Here is a 20429-nt window from a genome sequence, read left to right on the forward strand (position 1 = left end):
TAAATAGAACTTAGATCTTAATTTTGTTCACACGATCTTTATACCTTAAGACAACCACTTTTAAGACAGACATTACTCACAAAAACACTTCAAAATCCTGACCACGATCAAAATCAGATCCAAAGGCTGGGATATGAAATTATTTTAATTTCATTTTTAGGCTTCAAGTTTAACCAAGCTTAAATAAACATCCCACAGTTTCATAATAAATACTTTACAACTCAATATTCAGAGGTCAAATTTTATATGGCACAGACCAGGCTGCCATTTTTAAAATAAGTGGTTTCTGTAAACTGTGGTTTAGCATGCAGAGGAGTTTTTGTTGCACTTCAGTTATGAGTCAGAGTGAATAAAGAAGTTATAAACACACACACATACACACACCCAGGAAAAGCATTCGAAGGACAAAAGTATCAGGAGACTGACTGGTTTTTAATTCACATATATCATCAAGAAAACCTGACCAGTAGTCTAACGGGGAGAGGGCTGGGAAAGACAGTCTCAGTTAAGAGACTGAGATAGGTGTCAACCTCAGTTCCCGTAACTAGTAGAGTAACCTTGGGGAAGTCATCTGACTCTCTGGAGGCCTGTTTTCTCATCAGTGAGGTGAAAAAAACTAGACTCCAAGGTTTCTAAGTGTTACAATTCTCAACAGTCTTTGATTCTATTGTTAAGTAGCATCAAGGCTGTGGGAAGCCCAGCTATTACACCATGCAGTTCTCATATTTTTGTGCACCTAGGAAGCCATGCCATATAGAGTAATAAGAGAACTTGGAATTTGCCACAGGGAAGAAGGAACAAGAAAAGTGTACATAGCTCCCGCTAGTACTGGTTTACTCCTGTTGGACCTAGTAAAGAGAAAGCACCTTTGTCAATTTTCCAGAGAATGATAGGAGTGGTTCCTATGTCTCACCACACCCACTATAGTTGGTTCTTCCAAAAAGAAATCCAGTGGGGACTACACAAAATGTTGTGAAGCACCAAGTACTATTAGTCACTGCATGACTAATAGGACAGATAAATTTTAAGTTAAAGAAACAAAGCTTTCTCTTTCTCATATAAAAAGAAAGAAACAGTTTTCAATCCAGTCAAGGAGTCCTAGATGACCACAGTAAATAATCGGTTACACAGATACTCAGTAATAAATACGGTGTCAATTCAAAGAAAATTAATTATCTACAGAACCAAAAGGTTCAAAAAGCACTTAAGTTCAACGTAACGTTATTACTCAACACAGCCTTTTAATGTAATTCAGTTTGTAACTCCAAACTCTAGAGTAGACAGCAGTATTAAAGAGTCACTGAAAGTCATCACCTTAGCCAGACACCGTGGCTCACACCTGTAATCCTAGCACTTTGGAAGGCTGAGGCAGGTGGATGACATGAGGTCAGGAGTTCGACACCAGCCTGGGCAACGTGGCAAAACCTCGTCTCTACTAAAAAAAATACAAACAATTAGCCAGGCCTGGTGGCACATGCCTGTAGTCCCAGCTACTTGGAAGGCTGAGGAACGAGAATCGTTTGAACCTGGGAGGCAGAGGTTGCAGTGAGCCGAAATCGCACCAGCCTGGGCAGCAGAGCAAGACTCTGTCTCAAAAAAAAAAAGTCATCACCTTTTACAGTATCAATAAAATAGAAGTCACCATCATATGAACTGGTTCAAGACAGCCAAGGATCAAATGAGGCCAACTCATGAAGTTATTTCAGGTGGCTCCCAAGACTGCCGTCCGGAAGAGCTCCTCCATAACAGGACAGTCCTGGAGAACCTGTCCTTCACTTCCCCTATCCCCTACCATTTGCATATGTGCACGCTTGATCTTTGTCAAACATGGCTAACAACCACCCTTTGGTTACATCAGCAACCACTATCTGACTGTGTCTACTGGCATTCCCTTCAAGAAGGGTACAGAGCTGGGGTTCTTGATCTGATTCCTATGCATGGACCTCTAGGTGGTATTAGAGGAGTCACAGAGTCAGCAAAGTTCCTAAGAGCCTATGCAAAATTTTATCTCTGCGCACAGGGTCCTGAGGAGAAATCTCTTGGACAAAGATCCTCAGGGGTTGTGAACCAAGGAAAGCTAAAAACCACTGGTTTAGTGCTACACACAAAACAGGCATCTACCAAAGGTGCCCATGACACCTGTCATTTAAGGTGCAGAACAACAAAGGGTGCCATCTATTCAAAGCAAAAGGAAAATATGGGCCGGGCGTGGTGGTTCATGCCTGTAATCCCAGCACTTTGAGAGGCCAAGGCAGGTGGATCACCTGAGGTCAGGAGTTCGAGTCCAGCCTGGCCAACAAGATGAAACCCTGTTTCTACTAAAAATACAAAAATTAGCCGGGTGTGGTGGCGCACGCCTGTAATCCCAGCTACTCAGGTGGCTGAGGCAGGGGAATCGCTTAAACCCGGGAGATGGAGGTTGCAGTGAGCTGAGATGGTGCCATTGCACTCCAGCCTGGGCAACAAGAGCGGAACTCCGTACCACCCCCCCACCACCAAAAAAAAGAAAATAACAAAAGGAAATATGAGATGACGGTCGGAAGCTGTAGTCACTAAGGGTCAGGTCGTCCATTCCCTTCATCCCCTAGTCCAGATAAAGAAAAGGAGACTCAAGAGAGGCTCTGCCCAAGACCACATATCACATAGCTACTAAGTGGCAAAGCTGAGCATCAAAGTTCGCTGGATTTCCATCAGGATGTCTAGGGCATGAAATTACGTTTATACTTTTTTAGAATGGGTTTGACCAAAATCCCCCCATCTCTTGTAAATATCCCACTCCATTGAGAAGGTAGCCTTCCAAAATTTTGTTGTATCATATTGCTTTTTTTTTTTTTTTTGAGACCAAGTCTTGCTCTGTTACCCAGGCTGGAGTGCAGTGGTGCGATCTCGGCTCACTACAACCTCCATCTCCCAAGTTCAAGCAATTCTCCTGCCTCAGCCTCCCTAGTAGCTGGGATTACAGGCGTGTGCCACCACTCCTGGCTAATTTTTGTACTTTTAGTAGAGATGGGTTTCGCCATGTTGGCCAGGCTGGTCTGCAACTCCTGACCTCAGGTGATCCGCCCACCTCGGCCTCCCAAAGTGCTGGGATTATAGGCGTGAGCCACCATGCCCGGCCCAGCCTTCTAAAATTTTAAAATCAAGCTTCAATATAGGATTTGACACATTTAAATACTCCACAAATCATCAATCAAGTCACAGATCTTCCACAAAAGCCGCATACAGATTTTCTTTTTTTTTTTTTTTTTGAGAGGGAGTCTCGCTGTCGCCCAGGCTGGAGTGCAGTGGCACAATCTTGGCTCACTGCAACCTCTGCCTCCCTGGTTCAAGTGATTCTCCCGCCTCAGCCTGTTGAGAAGTTGAGACTACAGGCGCGCGCCACCACGCCTGGCTAATTTTTGTATTTTTAGTAAAGACAGGGCTTCACCATATTGGTCTGTCTGGTCTTGAACTCCTGACCTGGTGATCCACCCACTTCAGCCTCCCAAAGTGCTGGGATTACAGGCATGAGCCACCACGCCTAGCCCAGCATACAGATTTATAAGGTGAACCTTAGAGGCTCATTATCCCCTATCTTATGTTATGAACGAAACTTTAAAAAGCAACACAGGGGCCGGGCTCACACTTGTAATCCCAGCACTTTGGGAGGCCGAGGCGAACACAAGGCCAATCACAAGTTCAGGAGTTCGAGACCGGCCTGGCCAACACAGTGAAACCCCATCTCTACTAAAAATACAAAACTGAGCTGGACATGGTGGTGGGCGCCTATAATCCAAGCTACTCGGGAGGCTGAAGCAGGAGAATCGCTTGAACCCAGGAGGCGGAGGTTGCAGTGAGCCGAGATTGCACCACTGTACTCCAGCCTGCCGTCTAAAACAAAACAAAACTAAACAAAAGCAGCACAGGTCACAAGCTCACTGAGTGAGGCACTTCTAAATGTATCAGGGAAAAGATAGCTATTGACAGCTGACTTCAGGGTGGATTTGTACAATTTCAATCTGCAAGCTGCAGGACCTTTCTAAGTCTCTCTCACGTGAATATCAATAGCGTTGCCTAAATATTAAATGCTTTTTCTTCAACCCAGATAATGGGGTCATTCATAAATTAAACTGAGAACAACCTTTCCATTCCCATGTTCACAAACACTACATGTGGTAGAACCAAAGATACTAGGCAATTATTCTGAGATCAGATTAAAAAATAATTACTGTCATAAAAAAGTTACAGAACCATTTGTTCCAATGCCAAACTCTGCCTCAGCATATGAAATTTAAAGTAACCAAAAACTTAGTCTCACCTGGGAAGGGAAATCAAAGTGACATTTGAACCCAAGTTCAATGACAACACGTCCTTCAACTTCAAAGCGAGTGCTTTATTCATTCAGAGTTTTAACGGCACAGTATCCCATAGCATACACAAAATCTCCTAAGGCGTACATTATGATAAAGTTCCTGACTGCTTGTGAATTATATTTAGCCCTTTCTGCCAGCTCTCTCCCTGGTCTCCCACCCCACAAAGGTATAACTGGAATAGGCCTCAGGGAGCACCTGTGGCCTGAAAAGGCTGTGACCAATCTCAAAGCTTTCCCGGCTGCAGTCTACAAGTAGGTTCGACCATTCTATTTTGGATTAAGGCGACTCTGCCAACCCCCAAGTGACCGCAAGTGGACAAGATCAATTTGGGAGAACACGCTGTGAGGGTTTCTTCGCCAAGCCAGCAGCCCCCATAGCCAGACTGCGAATAGGGTGAAGATTTGGTCACCATCCAGGCGGCGAAATAACACGGCCGGGCTGTCTGGGGGTTCACGACTGCCTGATCCCACAGCCTGGGCCGGGCTGTGGTGTCGGGAGCACGCGAAGAGGCAAGGATCCCCGGGACACGCGAGAGGGAACCAGAGCGAGGTTAGGAGCCTGCAGGTGTCGCCCAGGAAGGGGACGAGGTCGCCCAGGGCTGGCACGGCCGAGTGAGACCGAGAGTGTGGTTCTGGACTCGGACAGACCGGTCACACTCTCGGGTTGTGACCTTGAGCACACGACTTGACCGCTGTGGGCCTCAGTTTCCTCCTCTCTAAAATGGGGGTCGTTCAAGCGGAAAACGCGCCTCGGAGCGCTTGGCACGGCGCCTGGCGCATAGTAAGCGCTCCCTCCATGTGAGCGCTCTGGCTCCTTTCGCCGCCGGGAGGAACTGGGGAAGCCCCGCGCGGGGAGTCCCCGGGAGGCGGATCCGAGGCTGGGGCGAGGGAACCGGGCCGGGGACTCACCCAGCACGTCCGCGGAACGGTGTCGGGCCACGAAGCACGCGTCGTCCCCGTAGCACGCGCCCTTCTTGAGAAGGCCCTTACGGAAGTCCTTGCCGAAGCCGCAGCCGGCCGTCACCAGCCCGTAGTCGCCGCCGCCGCCGCCGCCGGCCCTAGGGTCGGTCTGCGAGAGGCCGCCGAGCACGGCGCGGGCCACCAGGCGCCCGTACGAGAGGACCGAGAACATCGCCGCCGCCGCCCCCCCGAGGAGGCGGGGGGCCGGGGGAGCAGGAGGACGCGGAGGCCCGGAGCCGGCTCTCTCCTCAGCCGCAGTCGCGCCGCCGATGGGGCGCTCCTCAGGGCGGCGCGCAGTGGCCGCCGCCGCCCCTGCCCGACGCGCGGGGCCTCGCACACGCTCAGCCGCGCGCACCGGAGCCAGAGCGAGGTCAGAGCCGGCGGCTTCTCCGCCTCAGCCCAACTGAGGTCCCGGCTGCAGCCGCAGCTGCCGCCGCCATCTTCCGCTCCACTAGCGTGTTCCGGGCGGCGCCGGCAGCACCGCCCCCTCCCTGGCCCTGCCCCTAGCCCCGCCCCGATTCAACGCTCAGGCCCCCCCAAGCCCCGCCCCTCGGACTTTCAGCCTTATGTAGTCACCAAGGTTGAGCATGCGCAGAGAGTGCGAACGCAGTGTCTCCTGGGAATTATAGTCCCGGAGTCGTAGTCACTTTTGACTTGGCTGCCAAAGATTTAGGACCTAGGAGGATTCCCCAAACCCTGGACCTGTGTTAAGTTAGTAGGAATTGTAGGTGGGCCACGTGAGGGTTTTCTCCCCTGTTTTAACCGTATCTTTTAAAGCCTGTTTTAAATAAATAACGCCACCATTCCTTTAAACAAAAACCTGCAAGAAACCAGAATGGAGTCACATAATGAGAAACAGAGGTACACAGATCTAGTGACACCTCCCCAAGTAATATACTGGAAGGATTTAGGCCGGCAAACTGTTTGGAAAGAAGAGACTTTTTGTACAGTCTTTTAGGAAAAATTGAGAAAATGTTATGTGTCCCTATCAGAGTGGGAGGGGACACAAGTGGTGTCATGTCCCTTTTGCTAACTGGCCTCTAGCCATGCTCACAGGGCCTCAAGACCTTTGCCCTTGCTTTCCCTTCTACCCTCTAGAATGTAATTCGTTTATCTGAGGGTCCTGTGTTTTCTGTTGCTATATCCCCAGAAGACGTAAGCACACAGTAAATGTGTGAATGAATGAAAGAATGAATGAATATTTCACTAGATTCTAAGTTTCCCAAGGACAAGGATCATTTGCTGCTGAATTATTAGAATCTAAAGCAATGCCTAGCACACAGTAGGAGAATGTGTAAATGTCTGTGGAATAAAAGAAGGAATAATAGGCTGGGTGTGGTGGCTCACACATGTAATCCCAGCACTCTGGAAGGCGAAGGTGGGCAGATCACTTGAGGTTAGGAGTTCGACACCAGCCTGGCCAACGTGGTCTCTACTGAAAATACAAAAAAAAAAAAAATTACCTGGACTTGGTGACAAACGCTTGTAATCCCAGCTACTCAGGAGGCTGAGACAGGAGAATCGCTTGAACCTGGGAGGCAGAGGTTGCAGTGAGCCGAGATAGCGCCACTGCATTCCAGTCTGGGAGACAGAGCTAGACTCCATCTCAAAAAAAAAAAAAAAAAAAAAGAAGGAATAATGGAATAAGAACCACAAATGATAAAAGAAAGTAATGTTTGCTGAATACAGGAATGAGTGAGTGAGTGGGGTTCACAAACAACAGAAAATGAGCTTTGGGGCAAGTAATCCAATTTAGAGTAATTTTTAGTTTGATTGAAACATGTATTTCTCAGAAACAGCAGTCTTTTTCCAGTTCACTTTTGACAAGACCATTGTTACTTTGGGGATTCCCACCTTATTTTTAAATGGTCCTTTTTTATGCTTTCTTAATATATTTTAAATGCTGCCAACTATCAACTCAACACACATTATTCTGTTATCCTAATTACTGTCATCATTAAACACTTTTGCAGTTCACAGTGTGCCAAGTACTCTCTATATGTTTCTGTCTTTAAGGGCTTTCATCAAAATTGGACTGAAGAAATGACTTCACCTAGTGGCATTTTGTCAAATATACAGAACCCAGAAAATGTTCATTTACTGGATAAATGGCATAGTAATGACAATAATGCATTCACACCTTGCTTTTTTTTAAGGGCGCAAGAATTGGAGAGTTCCCAGAAGAGGGGGTAGTGCCTCTCGGAATCCTCTACTTGGCATTTATATTTCTGCCAGCTGTGCTAAAGGTAGCTCTTTCAAGTATACACACCACTACCAGATCCCAGTCAGCCTGGCAGGTAATTCTACCCCAAGGACAAACTTTTTAAAATAGCATGTCAACCCTATTTCCAAACTCCTTCAGACTGCTCCTACTTTTCCTTTTCAGGGCATATATTACCTAATTTCCGTGTCAGTCACAAGAACCGGTTTGATGGGATGAGTAGGAACCTAAGATGTGACTCTAAAGCCAGTAACTTCTGCTCCGATGGGGCCGCTGTTTTTATGATTAAGTGATACCAGTGCCTTGAGTTCCGGCAAATGAATTTCCCGCAAGTGAGTTTCCTGCAAATGAGTTGCCCACAGAAGCATGTGGCGAACAGAATCCTTCTCAAAACTCCTTTGCAAGTTTTAAAAGAACAGGAGATAGGGCCTCGGGTTCCCTTGAATCATTTATTCCAGAGCCAGCTCTGAAGTTTCATCACCATGGGGGAAGCCAGGAGAGGGTACTGTATAAAACACCTCCCTTCCCCTTCCCTCTCCCAGGAACACAATTCACATTTGACATTTTGCTGGACTTAAAAAGGCCTGAGTTTTCTTCCTTAACAGAGTTACATTCCTGGCACTTCAAGGATTCCTGAGAGGTCAGTTGCCACTCTTAAAGGTGAACAAGTGTGGTGAAAATACATCTGGGCTCCCAGGGCACCTCTATGACATTAGGAAAGAGCTTTGCACCAAAGTCACCCTCTGCTCCTCAAACAAAAAAACAAACAAACAAAAAAGAAGGCATGACATTTCCTAGTGAGATTTTCTGCCAGACTAGTACATTGACCTCTTTGGGTTTCTTTTTACTAACCTATTCACAATGAGCACTAATTAGATTATGGCAAGGTTTCTCAAGCTTGACACTATTGACATTTTAGGCAGGATGATTCTTTGCTGTGAGGGCTGTCCTGTGCATGCATTGGAGGGGGCTTAGCAGCGTCCCTGGCCTCTACCCACTAGATGCCAGAAGAATGCCACCTCCACGCCCCCGGGACAACCAAAACTGTCTCCAGATATTGCCAGATGTCCCCTAGGGGACAAAATTGTCCCCGACTTGGAGCCACTGTGTTACAGCAATGCCATGCAAATGAGCAAATATTTGTTGAGCACTTATTATGCTAAAGGCTGTAGGCTAAGGATTTTTAAAAATGGTGATTTTGTGGCAGTCACAGTGCAGCAGGAAGGTTAAAATTAAGTAAATGTATTAAAATAATAATAATAGACTGGGTGTGGTGGTTAATGCCTGTAATCCCAGCACTTCGGGAGGCCAAGGGGGGTGGGGTGGATCACTTGAGGTCAGAAGTTTGAGACCAGCCTGGCCAACATGGTCAAACCCGGGGTCTACTAAAAATACAAAAATTAGCTGGGAATGGTGGTGCACGCCTGTGATCCCAGCTAGGTGGGAGGCTAAGGCAGGAGAATCGCTTGAACCTGGGAAGTAGAGGTTCCAATAGGCCGAGATCATGCCACTGCACTCCAGCTAGGGCAACACAGCCAGACTTTGGCTCAAAGTAACTAAATAAAATAATAATAAGCACCATCAGCTGAAATAAAGGAGGGGTCTGGGAAAGGGAAATGAGACCCTCTGGGGTTAGAGAACACCTACGACACTTTACAAAGACATGACAGTTGTGAGAGGCCTGAATGGACAGACAAGTCTGTCTGTCATGCGGCATAACCAGCTCAAGAGGAGGAAAAGGATATGCAATGAATGCAGAATGCGATTGGAGAAGAGCAATACAACCTTAGGATTTGAAATATGAATAATAAATGGCGGGGCTGGGCCAGGTGCAGTGGCTCACGCCTGTAATCTGAGCACTTAGGGAGGCCAAGGTGGATCACTTGAGGTCCGGGGTTCAAGACCAGCCTGGCCAACATGGTGAAACCCCATCTTTACTAAAAATACAAAAATTAGCTGGGCAGTAGTGGCGTGCACCTGTAATCCCAGCTACTCGGGAAGCTGAGGCAAGAGAATCACTTGAGCCTGGGAGGTGGAGGTTGCGGTGAGCCAAGATCATGCCACTGCATTCCAGTCCAGGCGACAGAGTGAGAGCATGTCTCAAAAAAAAAAAAAAAACAGGTGGGGCTAAAGGCAGGGTTAAGAGCTGGGCAAGGTGGCAAGTGCCTGTAGTCCTAGCTACTTGGGAGACTAAGGCTATAGAGTGTCACGATGAAGCTTGTGAATTGCTACTGCACTCCACCCTGGACAACGTAGTGAAACCCCATTTCCAAAACAAACAAAATCAGTATTTTAAGAAGTCAGACACGAAATACCACATATTGTATGATTCCATTTATATGAAATGTCCAGAATAGGCAAATCCATAGAGACAGAAAGTAGATTAGTGGTTGCCAGGGACTTGGGGGAGGGAAAATGGGGAGTGACTGCTCATGGGTACAGGGTTTCTATTTGGAGTGATGAAAATATTCCAGAATTAGATAGTGGCAATGGTTGCACAAGTTTATAAATATATGAATAACCGCTGAACTGTACACTTTAAAAGGGTGAATATGGTCAGGCATGGTGGCTCATGCCTGTAATCCCAGCACTTGTGGGAGGCCGAGGCAGGAGGATTGCTCGAGTCCAGGAGTTCAAGACCAGCCTGGGCACCACAGTGAGACCTCTTCTTAACAAAAAATCAAAAAATTCCTGTAATCCCAGCACTTTGGGAGGCTGAGGCGGGCAGATCACGAGGTCAAGAAATCGAGACCATCTTGGCCAACATGGTGAAACCCTGTCTCTGCTAAAAAATACAGAAAAAATTAGCTAAGCATGGTGACCTGTGCCTGTAATCCCAGCTAATAGGGAGGCTGAGGCAGGAGAATCGCTTGAACCCAGGAGGCAAAGGTTGCAGTGAGCTGAGTTCGCACCACTGCATTCCAGCCTGGGCGATAGAGTGAGACTGTCTCAAAAAAATAAAAATAATAATTTAGGACCTGATGCAGGGGGTCTTATATGCTGAACCGAGGCTACTTAATGCTGGAGACAGCAAAAGGTCACCAAATGCCTTTAATACGCCAAATAATAATAGTGGTAATGATAGTAACAAGAATAAGAGCGATGGAGTCCATGGGTTAAGCACGTACCATGTGTTTTGACTGCATCCGCATCCTCTTCTCTTTTTGTGTTTTTTTTTTTTGAGACAGAGTCTCACAATGTTGCCCAGGCTGGAGTGCAGCAGTGCGATCTCAGCTCACTGCAACCTCTACCTCCCGGATTCAAGTGATTCTCCTGCCTCAGCCCCCTAGCTGAGACTACAGGCGTGCGCCACCACGCCTGGCTAATTTTTGTATTTTTAGTAGAGACAGGGTTTTATCATGTTGGCCAGGCTGGTCTCAAACTCCTGGCCTCAAGTGATCTGCCCACCTCAGCCTCCCAAAGTGCTGGGATTACAGGCATGAGCCACCACACACCTGGCCTGCATCCTCTTGTCTGATCACCTGTTTTCTTTTTTTGTTATTGTTTGTTTTGTTTTTTTGAGACAGAGTCTCGCTCTGTGGCCAGGCTAGAGTGCAGTGGCGTGATCTTGGTTCACTGCAACCTCCACCTCCCGCGTTCAGGTGATTCCCCTGCCTCAGCCTCCCGAGTAGCTGGGACTACAGGCGCGTCACCATGCCTGGCTAATTTTGTGTGTGTGTTTTAGTAGAGACGGGGTTTCACCATGTTGGCCAGGATGGTCTCGATTTCCTGACCTCGTGATCTATCTGCCTCGGCCTCCCAAAGTGCTGGATTTTACAGGCGTGAGCCACCACGCCTGGCCTGATCACCTATTTAAATCACCCAACAGTGCCATCTGCATTTTTCTTCATAACACATAGTGCTTACTTATTTTTTTAATTGTTTGTCTCCTCCCTGACTAAATGATAAATGCCACGAGAGCAGGAAATTTTGTCTATTTTATTCATGACTTTAGGCCAGGTGCAGTGGCTCACACCTGTAATTCCAGTATTTTGGGAGACCAAGACAGGAGGATCACTTGAAGCCAGGAGTTCAAGACCAGCCTGGACAATATAATGAGACCCTGTCTGTACAAAGAAAAAAAAAAAAAAAAAAAAAAACCCAAAAACTGGCCAGGTGTGGTGGCATACACCTGTAGTCCTACTCAAGAGGCTGAGGTGGGAGAATCACCTGAGCCAGGGGAGGTGGAGGTTGCCATGAGCTGTGATCATACCACTGTACTCCAGGCTGGGCAACAGTGAGGGCTTGTCTAAAAAAGAAAAAAAAAAAAAGACTTTATATGGTGTCCAAAATAGTGCCTGGCATATAATAGGTGCTAAATAAATAACCTAACAAGTGAATGCTATTGAATACAAGAACCTGGGAAATCACATGTAACAAGCTGAAGAAAGGGCTGAGTAATATATTCATCTCGCTAGGCAGAGCTGGGCTGAACTGGAGAAGTGTCCCTGCGACACTTAATGCCTTCACTGAAAGTCACTAACCATTGGCTTCGAAGTCACTAACCATTGGCTGTTCTTTCCATTTAACTTATCTTGCTTTGTGTCTTGTGTGATGGTCATGTTTTTTCCCCCCTAGAATCAATTCTCCTGCTTCTCTGATTATTGTATTTTGATTTTCCTTGGAGGAATAATCCAACACCCCCTAGGTTCATGCAATTTATGTGGAACTGGACCAGGACTCCAAGGATGGACACATGGCCTAGGTCTGGTCAATCACAGCATTATATTCTGTTGCTAGCAGTGGTGGGTCCAGAGAGAAGGCACATGACCCAAGCCAGACCAAGGAAACTTCATTATGGGATTTTGCTGAAAGTGTTAGGAGGGAGAAATTATCACCAAGGTTTGTTTCTAAACTGGTAGAATGCAAGCTTGGAGCTGCTGATGGCCATTTTTTTCTTTTCTTTTGTTGTTGTTGTTATTGTTGAGATGGAGTCTTGCTCTGTTGCCCAGGCTGGAGTGCATTAGTGCGATCTTGGCTCACTGCAACCTCTGCCTCTAGGGTTCAAACTGTTCTCCTGCCTCAGTCTCCCAAGTAGCTGGGATTACAGGCAGCTGCCACCATGCCTGGCTGATTTTTGTATTTTTAGTAAAGATGGGGTTTTACCATGTTGGCCAGGCTGGTCTTGAACTCCTGAACTCAAGTGATCTGCCCAACTCAGCCTCCCAAGGTTCTGGGATTACAGGTGTGAGCCACCGTGCCTGGCCTGGTGGCCATTTTTGCTGCTACTTGGAAAGAACCAGCCTGAGAATGAAGTAAATACAGAGAGAAGAAGAGCCTAGAGATGGTAAGAAACAGAGGCCTGGTAAATGTCAATCAAACCCTGAATCCAGCTTTGCCTGAGGGAGGATCAGTCTCTGAACTAATATGAGTTCCCTATGTTGCTTTAGCCACTTTGATTTTGCCTTGTAATGCAGTGAATTCTAACAAACACATCATGTGATCTAAGTACCATGACTACAGTTACCGAATCAAAAACAAATCCTGAAACCAAAAGCAACTGTTCGAAGGGAACTTATCCTCCACTTATTTATATAAGCGGAGAGGGGACTTCCACTTTTCAACAGAGAAGCTACTGAAGGAAAACTTCTCATCCCTTTCTCTGGTACCTCCATGAGATGAGGAGTGATTTGCCTAATGGTGGGTTTGGGAGAAGATGCTGAGTTTGTTGCCTGGTCCCTTTCTCTTTTTTTCTTTTTGCTATGCCTGACCTTTAGACACTGCTGTTTTCCTCCTTCACCATGAGGAGCCTGTCCCTGTGGAAGACATTTGCAGTAACCCAGCCGTTGGCTGGGTAAATTAGTTTAATCCAGAGGGAAATTGCATGCATTTCTCCAATCAGCCTTATCCAGAAAAAAAACTCTAGAGCTCTAGTTTCCTGATTCATATACCTTTTTCTCAGTGGGTTTGGAATTTGGAAAGGCTAAGAAGGGTGCAATTAATTATCAGCCCCATGAAACCCCAACATGTTAATTTACATTTTTTTCTTTAGAAAACTTTGAGAGGCAGTCCTGTGGAGATCAAATTTCTGGTGTTGTCAGGGCTCCAGGCTTAAAGGTAATTATGGGTCAAGTGTGTTCTTGACCCAGGCAGTCTGTGACAGCTACAGTGGTTTCACAGGATTTTAACTGGCTAGAGCCTGAGTACAAGGGCCTCTGGGGCAGGCCTTGACCTAACTCGTGTGAGTAAAGCCTTGACCTCAGCAGGCAGGTGGGACAGGGATTCGATTATTGCAGAAAAAGTCTTTCTGTCCCAGAGAAGGCTTACCTTAAAAAGGGCAGAACTTTAGTTTACCAACCTATAGACTCCGGTGGGTAGATTTTTGCTTTCTGTAATACCTCTTTCTTTCTTTCTTTTTTTTTTTTTTTTTTTTGAGATGGAGTTTCACTCTTGTTGCCCAGGCTGGAGTGCAATGGCACGATCTCAGCTCACCGCAACCTCCGCCTCCCAGGTTCAAGCAATTCTCCTGCCTCAGCCTCCCTAGTAGCTGGGATTATAGGCATGTGCCACCACGCCCAGCTAATTTTGTATTTTTAGTAGAGAAGGGGTTTCTCCATGTTGGTCAGGCTGGTCTTGAACTCCCGACCTCAGGTGATCCACCCGCCTTGGCCTCCCAAAATGCTGGGATTACAGGCGTGAGCCACCGCGCCCGGCTTGTAATACCTCTTTCAGCAACACTTGTGGTTGGGCAAGTTGACTCTGCTTTGTGAATTGCATGAACTTTGATCACGGTTTAACATTTGGAGAGCTCAGACTCTGGCTTTACCCATAGAATGGAGGTATATTTTATTAGTGAAAACAAATGAAAAGAACAGGGCCCTTATTGTATAGGAGATATGCTTCTTTGCAGGTGGAGGTAGATAAACTGGATGAAGACCCATAAGATAAGAAAACAGTCAGGCTTATGCCTTGAAACTTTTGTCTGTGAGAAACAGGTTTGCTTGAGAAATCAAGGAGGACCTGGACCTGGGTTGTTTGGTTTTGTTTTTTTGTGGGTTTTTTTTTTGCACCAGGGTTTTACTCTTGTCACCCAGGCTGGAGCGCATGGAGTGCACAGCGTGATCTTGGCTCATTGCAACTTCCACCTCCCAGGTTCAAGCAATCCTCCCGCCTCAACTTGGCGAGTAGCTGGGACTACAGGCATGAGCCACCAACACCTGGATTTTTTTTTTTTAATTTTTTGTAGAGACAGGGTTTTACCGTGTTGGCCAGGCTGGTCTTGAACTCCTGAGCTCAAGTGATCTGCCCGCCTCAGCCTCCCAAAGTGCTGGGATTACAGGTGTGAGCCACCGTGGCCGGCCTGGTTTTGCTTTTTTTTTTATTTTTTATTTTATTATTATTATTTTTTTGAGATGGAGTCTCACTCTGTCACCCAGGCTGAAGTGCAGTGGTGCAATCTTGGCTCACTGCAACCTCCACCTCCTGGACTCAAGTGATTCTCATGCCTCAACCTCCCCAGTAGCTGGGATTACAGGTGTGTGCCACCACACCCAGCCAATTTTTTTTTTAATTTTTCTTTTTTAATTTTTAGTAGAGACAGGGTTTCACCATGCTTCTGCTGCCCAAAGTTCTGGGATTACAGGCGTGAGCCACCGCACCTGGCCTGGGTTGTGTTTTAAAATATGCTTCTGGGCCGGGCGCAGTGGCTCACGCCTGTAATCCCAGCACTTTGGGAGGCCAAGGTGGGTGGATCATCTGAGATTGGGTGTTTGAGACCAGCCTGGCCAACATGGTGAAACCCCATCTCCACTAAAAATACAAACATTAGCTGGGCATGGTAGTGGTGCATGCCTGTAATCCCAGCTACTCAGGAGGGTGAGGCAGGAGAATCCCTTGAACCCGGGAGGTGGAGGTTGCAGTGAGCTGAGATTGAGCCAGCCTGGTCTGGGCAACAAAGTGAGACTCCGTCTCTAAATAAATAAATAAATAAAAATAAAAATAAAATATGCTTCTACTGCGCTACCAAGACAGAACCAGCAGAAGAGTGAAAGACAAATAAAGGAAGATCTGCTGACTAAACTGGAGGAAGGCAGGGATTTTTTTTAAAACATGATCTTGCTCTGTCACCCAGGCTGGACTGCAGTGGCACGATCATAGCTCACTGCAGCCTCAAACTCCTGGGTTCAAGTGATCCTCCCACCTCAGTCTCCCAAAGTGCTGGGATTACAGGGACCTTTTATAAAGAGCTAGAACTGTGATCTTAGTAGACAAGCCAAACAGATGTGGAAGGGAAGTGAAATTTTGAAGGCTTAACTAGGTGTGTGTGTATATATATACATACACACACACACACACATATACACATACATATAAAATTTATTTTTTATTTTTGAGATGGAGTTTCACTCTTGTTGCCCAGGCTGGAGTGCAATGGCACCATCTCGGCTCACCTCAATTTCCGCCTCCTGAGTTCAAGCGATTCTCCTGCCTCAGCCTCCCGAGTAGCTGGGATTACAGGCATGCACCACCACGCCCGGCTAATTTTGGATTTTTAGTAGAGACGGGGTTTCTCCATGTTGGTCAGGCTGGTCTCACGTGATCCACCTGCTTCAGCTTCCCAAAGTGGCTGGGATTACTGGCGTGAACCACCGCACCCAGCCCGCTAGGTAGATAGTAAGAGAAGAAGACACCCACAAATATACAAAAACTTAAAAGGAAGTTGCAGTAATATTATAAATTACTGGAAAAAAATAATATACATGTATTTTGAAACTGTTTTACTCTGTTGCCCAGGCTGGAGTGCGGTGGTGCAATCTCAGCTCACTGCAGCCTCCACCTCCCAAGCTCAAGCGATCCTGTCACCTCAGCCTTCTGAGTAGAGGAACTACAGGTGCGCGCCACCACACCTAGCTAACCTTTTTTTTTTTTTTTTTTTTTTGAGACGGAGTCTCGCTCTATCATCCAGGCTGGAGTGCAGTGGTGCGATCTCGGCTGTCTGCAAGCTCTGCGTCCCAGGTTCACGCCATTCTTCTGCCTCAGCCTCCCGAGTAGCTGGGACTACAGGCACCTGCCACTACACCCGGCTAATTTTTTGTATTTTTAGCAGAGACGGGGTTTCACCATGTTACACACCTGGGTAACTTTTTTTGTTTTTTTCAGACGAGGTTTCACCGTGTTCCCTAGGTTGACCTCGAAATCCTGAGCTCAGGCAATCCACCTGTCTTGGCCTCCCAAAGTTCTGGGATTACAGGTGTGAGCCACCATGGCTGGCCAAAAAATAAATTATTTTTTAAATTGTGTGAGAACATTGGTTATCTCTCTAAAAAATTAAATTGTGGGCTGGGCATGGCGGCTCATGCCTAAAATCTCAGCACTTTGGGAAGCCGAGGTGGGTAAATCACTTGAGGCCAGGAGTTTGAGACTAGCCTGATCAACATAGTGAAATCCAATCTCTACTAAAAATACAAAAATTAACTGGTGTGGTGGCTCATGCCTGTAGTCCCAGCTACTTAGGAGGCTGAGGCAGGAGAATCGCTTAAGCCCAGGAGGCAGAGGTTGCAGTGAGCCAAGATTGTACCACTGCACTCCAGCCTGGGCAAAAAAGTGAGACTCTGTCTTAAAAAAAAAAAAAAGTTAAATTGGATCCCAAACTCACATTATATACAAGAGTTAATTCCAAGAGTAAAAAGAAATATTGAAAAGTCTTAGAATATGGAATATTGGGATAAGAAATGGCAGCTTCAATAATATATAAAAGTACACAAGCTGTTAAGGAAAATTTAGATCAACTTGACCACATTAAAAGATAACAGTTTATCTGGGTGCGGTGGTTCACACCTGTAATCCCTGCACTTTGGGAGGCCGAGGTGGGCGGATTGCTTGAGCCCAGGAGTTTGAGACCAGCCAGGCCAACACGGTAAAATCCCATCTCTACTAAAATACAAAAATTAGCCGGGCATGGTGGCACATGCCTGTAGTCCTAGCTACTCAAGAGGCTGAGGTGAGAGGATCACTTGAGCCTGGGAGATCAAGGCTCCAGCCTGGGTGACACAGTGAGACCTTGTTTCAAAAAAAAAAAAAAAAAAAAAAAAAGGTAATAAAAGTTCCTCAAAATTGATCAAAGATCTGTGTGTCAGAGCCAAAACTATACAATTCTTAGAAAAAAAACAGAGGGAGAAAGCTTCATGACATTGGATTTGGCCATGATTTTTTGGATATGACACTAAAAGCACAGGCAACAAAAGAACAAATATATCAGTTGGATTATATCAAAATTTAAAGCTTCCGTGCATGAGACACAATCAACAGAGTGAAAAGGCAACCAACAGAATGAGGGAAAATTGTTGCAAGTCGTATATTTGATAAAGGATTAATATCCAGATAATATGGCTCACACCTGTAACCGTAGCACTTTGGGAGGCTGAGCAGGGAGGATCACTTGAGCTCAGGAGTTCAAGACTAGCCTGGGCGACTTAGCGAGACCTCATCTCTACTAAAAATTTAAAAAAAGATCCAAGAGTCGTGGCACACACCTGTAGTCCCAGCTACTTGGGAGGCTGAGGTGAAAGGATTGTTTGAGCCCAGGAGGATGAAGCTGCATTGAGCCGTGATCATGCCTCAGCATTCCAGCCTGGGAGACAGAGGGAAACTTTGTCTCTACAAAACAAAAACAAAAACAAACAAACAAAAAAACAGAATACAGGCCGGGTGCAGTGGCTCACGCCTGTAATCCCAGCACTTTGGGAGACTGAGGTGGGCGGATCACCTGAGGTTAGGAGTTGGAGACCAGCCTGACCAACATAGTGAAACCCCATCTCTACTAAAAATATAAAAAATTAGCCAGGTGTGGTGGTGGGCACCTGTAATCCCAGCTACTCTGGAGGCTTAGGCAGGAGAATCGCTTGAACCCAGGAGGCAGAGGTTGCAGTGAATCGAGATCATGCCATTGCACTCCAGCCCAGCCTGGGCGAAAACAAACAAAAAACCCCACAAAAAACAGAATATATAAGGAACTCTTACATCTCAACAACAAAAAAAACAACTAAAAAACAGGCAAAGCTGGGCGCGGTGGCTCACGCCTGTAATCCCAGCACTTTGGGAGGCGGAGGTGGGAGGATGGCGAGGTCAGGAGTTTGAGACCAGCCTGACCAACACTGTGAAACCCCGTCTCTACTAAAAAACATACAAAAATTAGCCAGGCGTGGTGACGCGCACCTATAATCCCAGCTATTCAGGAGGCTGAGGCAGGAGAATTGCTTGAACCCAGGAGATGGAGGTTGCAGTGAGCCAAGATCGCACCACTGCACTCCAGCCTGAGAGACAGAGCGAGACTCTGTTTGAAAAAAAAAAAAAAAAAACAGCCAAATAACTTAAATAGACATTTCTTTAAGGAAGATATATAAATGGCCAATGAGCACATGAAAAGATGATCAACATCACTAGTCATTAAGAAAATGCAAATCGGCCGGGCGCGGTGGCTCAAGCCTGTAATCCCAGCACTTTGGGAGGCCGAGACGGGCGGATCACGAGGTCAGGAGATCGAGACCATCCTGGCTAACACGGTGAAACCCCGTCTCTACTAAAAAGTACAAAAAACTAGCCGGGCGAGGTGGCGAGCGCCTGTAGTCCCAGCTCCTCGGGAGGCTGAGCCAGGAGAATGGCGTAAACCCGGGAGGCGGAGCTTGCAGTGAGCTGAGATCCGGCCACCGCACTCCAGCCTGGGTGACAGAGCGAGACTCCGTCTCAAAAAAAAAAAAAAAAAAAAAAAAAAAAAAAAAAAAAAAAAAAAAAAAAGAAAATGCAAATCAAGGCCGGGTGCGGTGGCTCAAGCCTGTAATCCCAGCACTTTGGGAGGCCGAGAGGGGCGGATCACGAGGTCAGGAGATCAAGACCATCCTGGTTAACACAGTGAAACCCCATCTCTACTAAAAAATAAAAAAATCTAGCTGGGCGAGGTGGCGGGTTCCTGTAGTCCCAGCTACTCGGGAGGCTGAGGCAGGAGAATGGCGTAAACCTGGGAGGCAGAGCTTGCAGTGAGCTGAGATCCGGCCACTGCACTCTAGCCTGGGGGACAGAGCGAGACCCCGTCTCAAAAAAAAAAAAAAAAAAAAAAAAGGAAAATGCAAATCAAAATCACAATGAGATACTCCCTCATACCCATTACAAAACAGAAAATAGGTTGGGCTCACGCCTGTAATCCCAGCACTTTGGGAGGCCGAGGTGGGCGGATCCCCTGAGGTCAGGAGTTCAAGTTGCCTGACCAACATGGAGAAACCCCATCTCTACTAAAAATACAAAATTAGCCAGGCCTGGTGGCACATGCTTGTAATCCCAGCTGCTCGGGAGGCTGAGGCAGGAGAATCGATTGAACCTGGGAGCGGAGGTTGTGGTGAGCTGAGATGGCGCCATTGCACTCCAGCCTGGGCAACAAGAGCGAAACTCGGTCTCAAACAAAACAAAACAAAACAGCAAATAAGAAGTGTTGGTGAGGATGTGGAAACATTGGAACCCTTGTGCTCTGTTGGTGGAAATGTAAAATGGTAGTCATTAGGGAAGAGAGTATGGTGGCTCCTCAAAAATTAAAAATTGAATTACCATATAATTTAGCAATTCCACTTCTGAGTATATACCCAAAGGAACTGAAAGTGAGGATTTGGCTGGGCACAGTGGTTCATGCCTTTAATCCCAGCACTTTGGGAAGCCAAGGTGGGCAGATCACTTGAGGTCAGGAGTTTGAGACCAGCCTGGCCACCATGGCAAAACCCCATCTCTACTAAAAATACAAAAATTGGCTGATGTGGTGGCATACGCCTGTAATCTCAGCACTTTGGGAGGCTGAGGCTGGAGGATGGCTTGAACCTTGGAGGCGGAGACTGCAGTAAGATGGGACGTAGCATTGCACTCCTGTCTGGGCAACAGAGCAACATTGTCTCATACACACACACACACACACACACA

General features: G+C 46.7%; 5 protein-coding genes across 7 annotated transcripts in view; 2 read left to right on the top strand and 3 right to left on the bottom strand.

Annotated features, from left to right (window-relative positions):
- The window catches only part of PPTC7 (protein phosphatase targeting COQ7), a 49886-nt gene extending 43128 nt beyond the window's left edge, over positions 1–6758 (bottom strand). For 2 of the 3 annotated variants that reach the window (XR_007717860.1, XM_050749863.1), the window contains exon 1: positions 5261–5543. Coding sequence is in view for 2 of the 3 variants with exons in the window: in XM_050749863.1 (XP_050605820.1) it covers positions 5261–5483 (223 nt within the window). In the remaining variant the exon portion in view is untranslated. Of the gene's footprint in view, positions 1–5260 lie in introns of all 3 variants that reach the window. The other variant, XM_050749862.1, reaches the window with a different exon arrangement.
- The window catches only part of GPN3 (GPN-loop GTPase 3), a 637401-nt gene that overhangs the window by 132352 nt on the left and 484620 nt on the right, over positions 1–20429 (bottom strand). The window lies entirely within an intron of this gene.
- Positions 1–20429, bottom strand: part of VPS29 (VPS29 retromer complex component) — a 444410-nt gene that overhangs the window by 92797 nt on the left and 331184 nt on the right. The window lies entirely within an intron of this gene.
- Positions 1–20429, top strand: part of LOC126931527 (peptidyl-prolyl cis-trans isomerase NIMA-interacting 4-like) — a 773797-nt gene that overhangs the window by 75159 nt on the left and 678209 nt on the right. The window lies entirely within an intron of this gene.
- The window catches only part of TCTN1 (tectonic family member 1), a 77392-nt gene that overhangs the window by 1093 nt on the left and 55870 nt on the right, over positions 1–20429 (top strand). The gene's annotated exons all lie outside the window — the stretch shown is intronic.

This window comes from Macaca thibetana, chromosome 11 (assembly GCF_024542745.1).
Source record: "Macaca thibetana thibetana isolate TM-01 chromosome 11, ASM2454274v1, whole genome shotgun sequence".
Taxonomy (NCBI): domain Eukaryota; kingdom Metazoa; phylum Chordata; class Mammalia; order Primates; family Cercopithecidae; genus Macaca; species Macaca thibetana.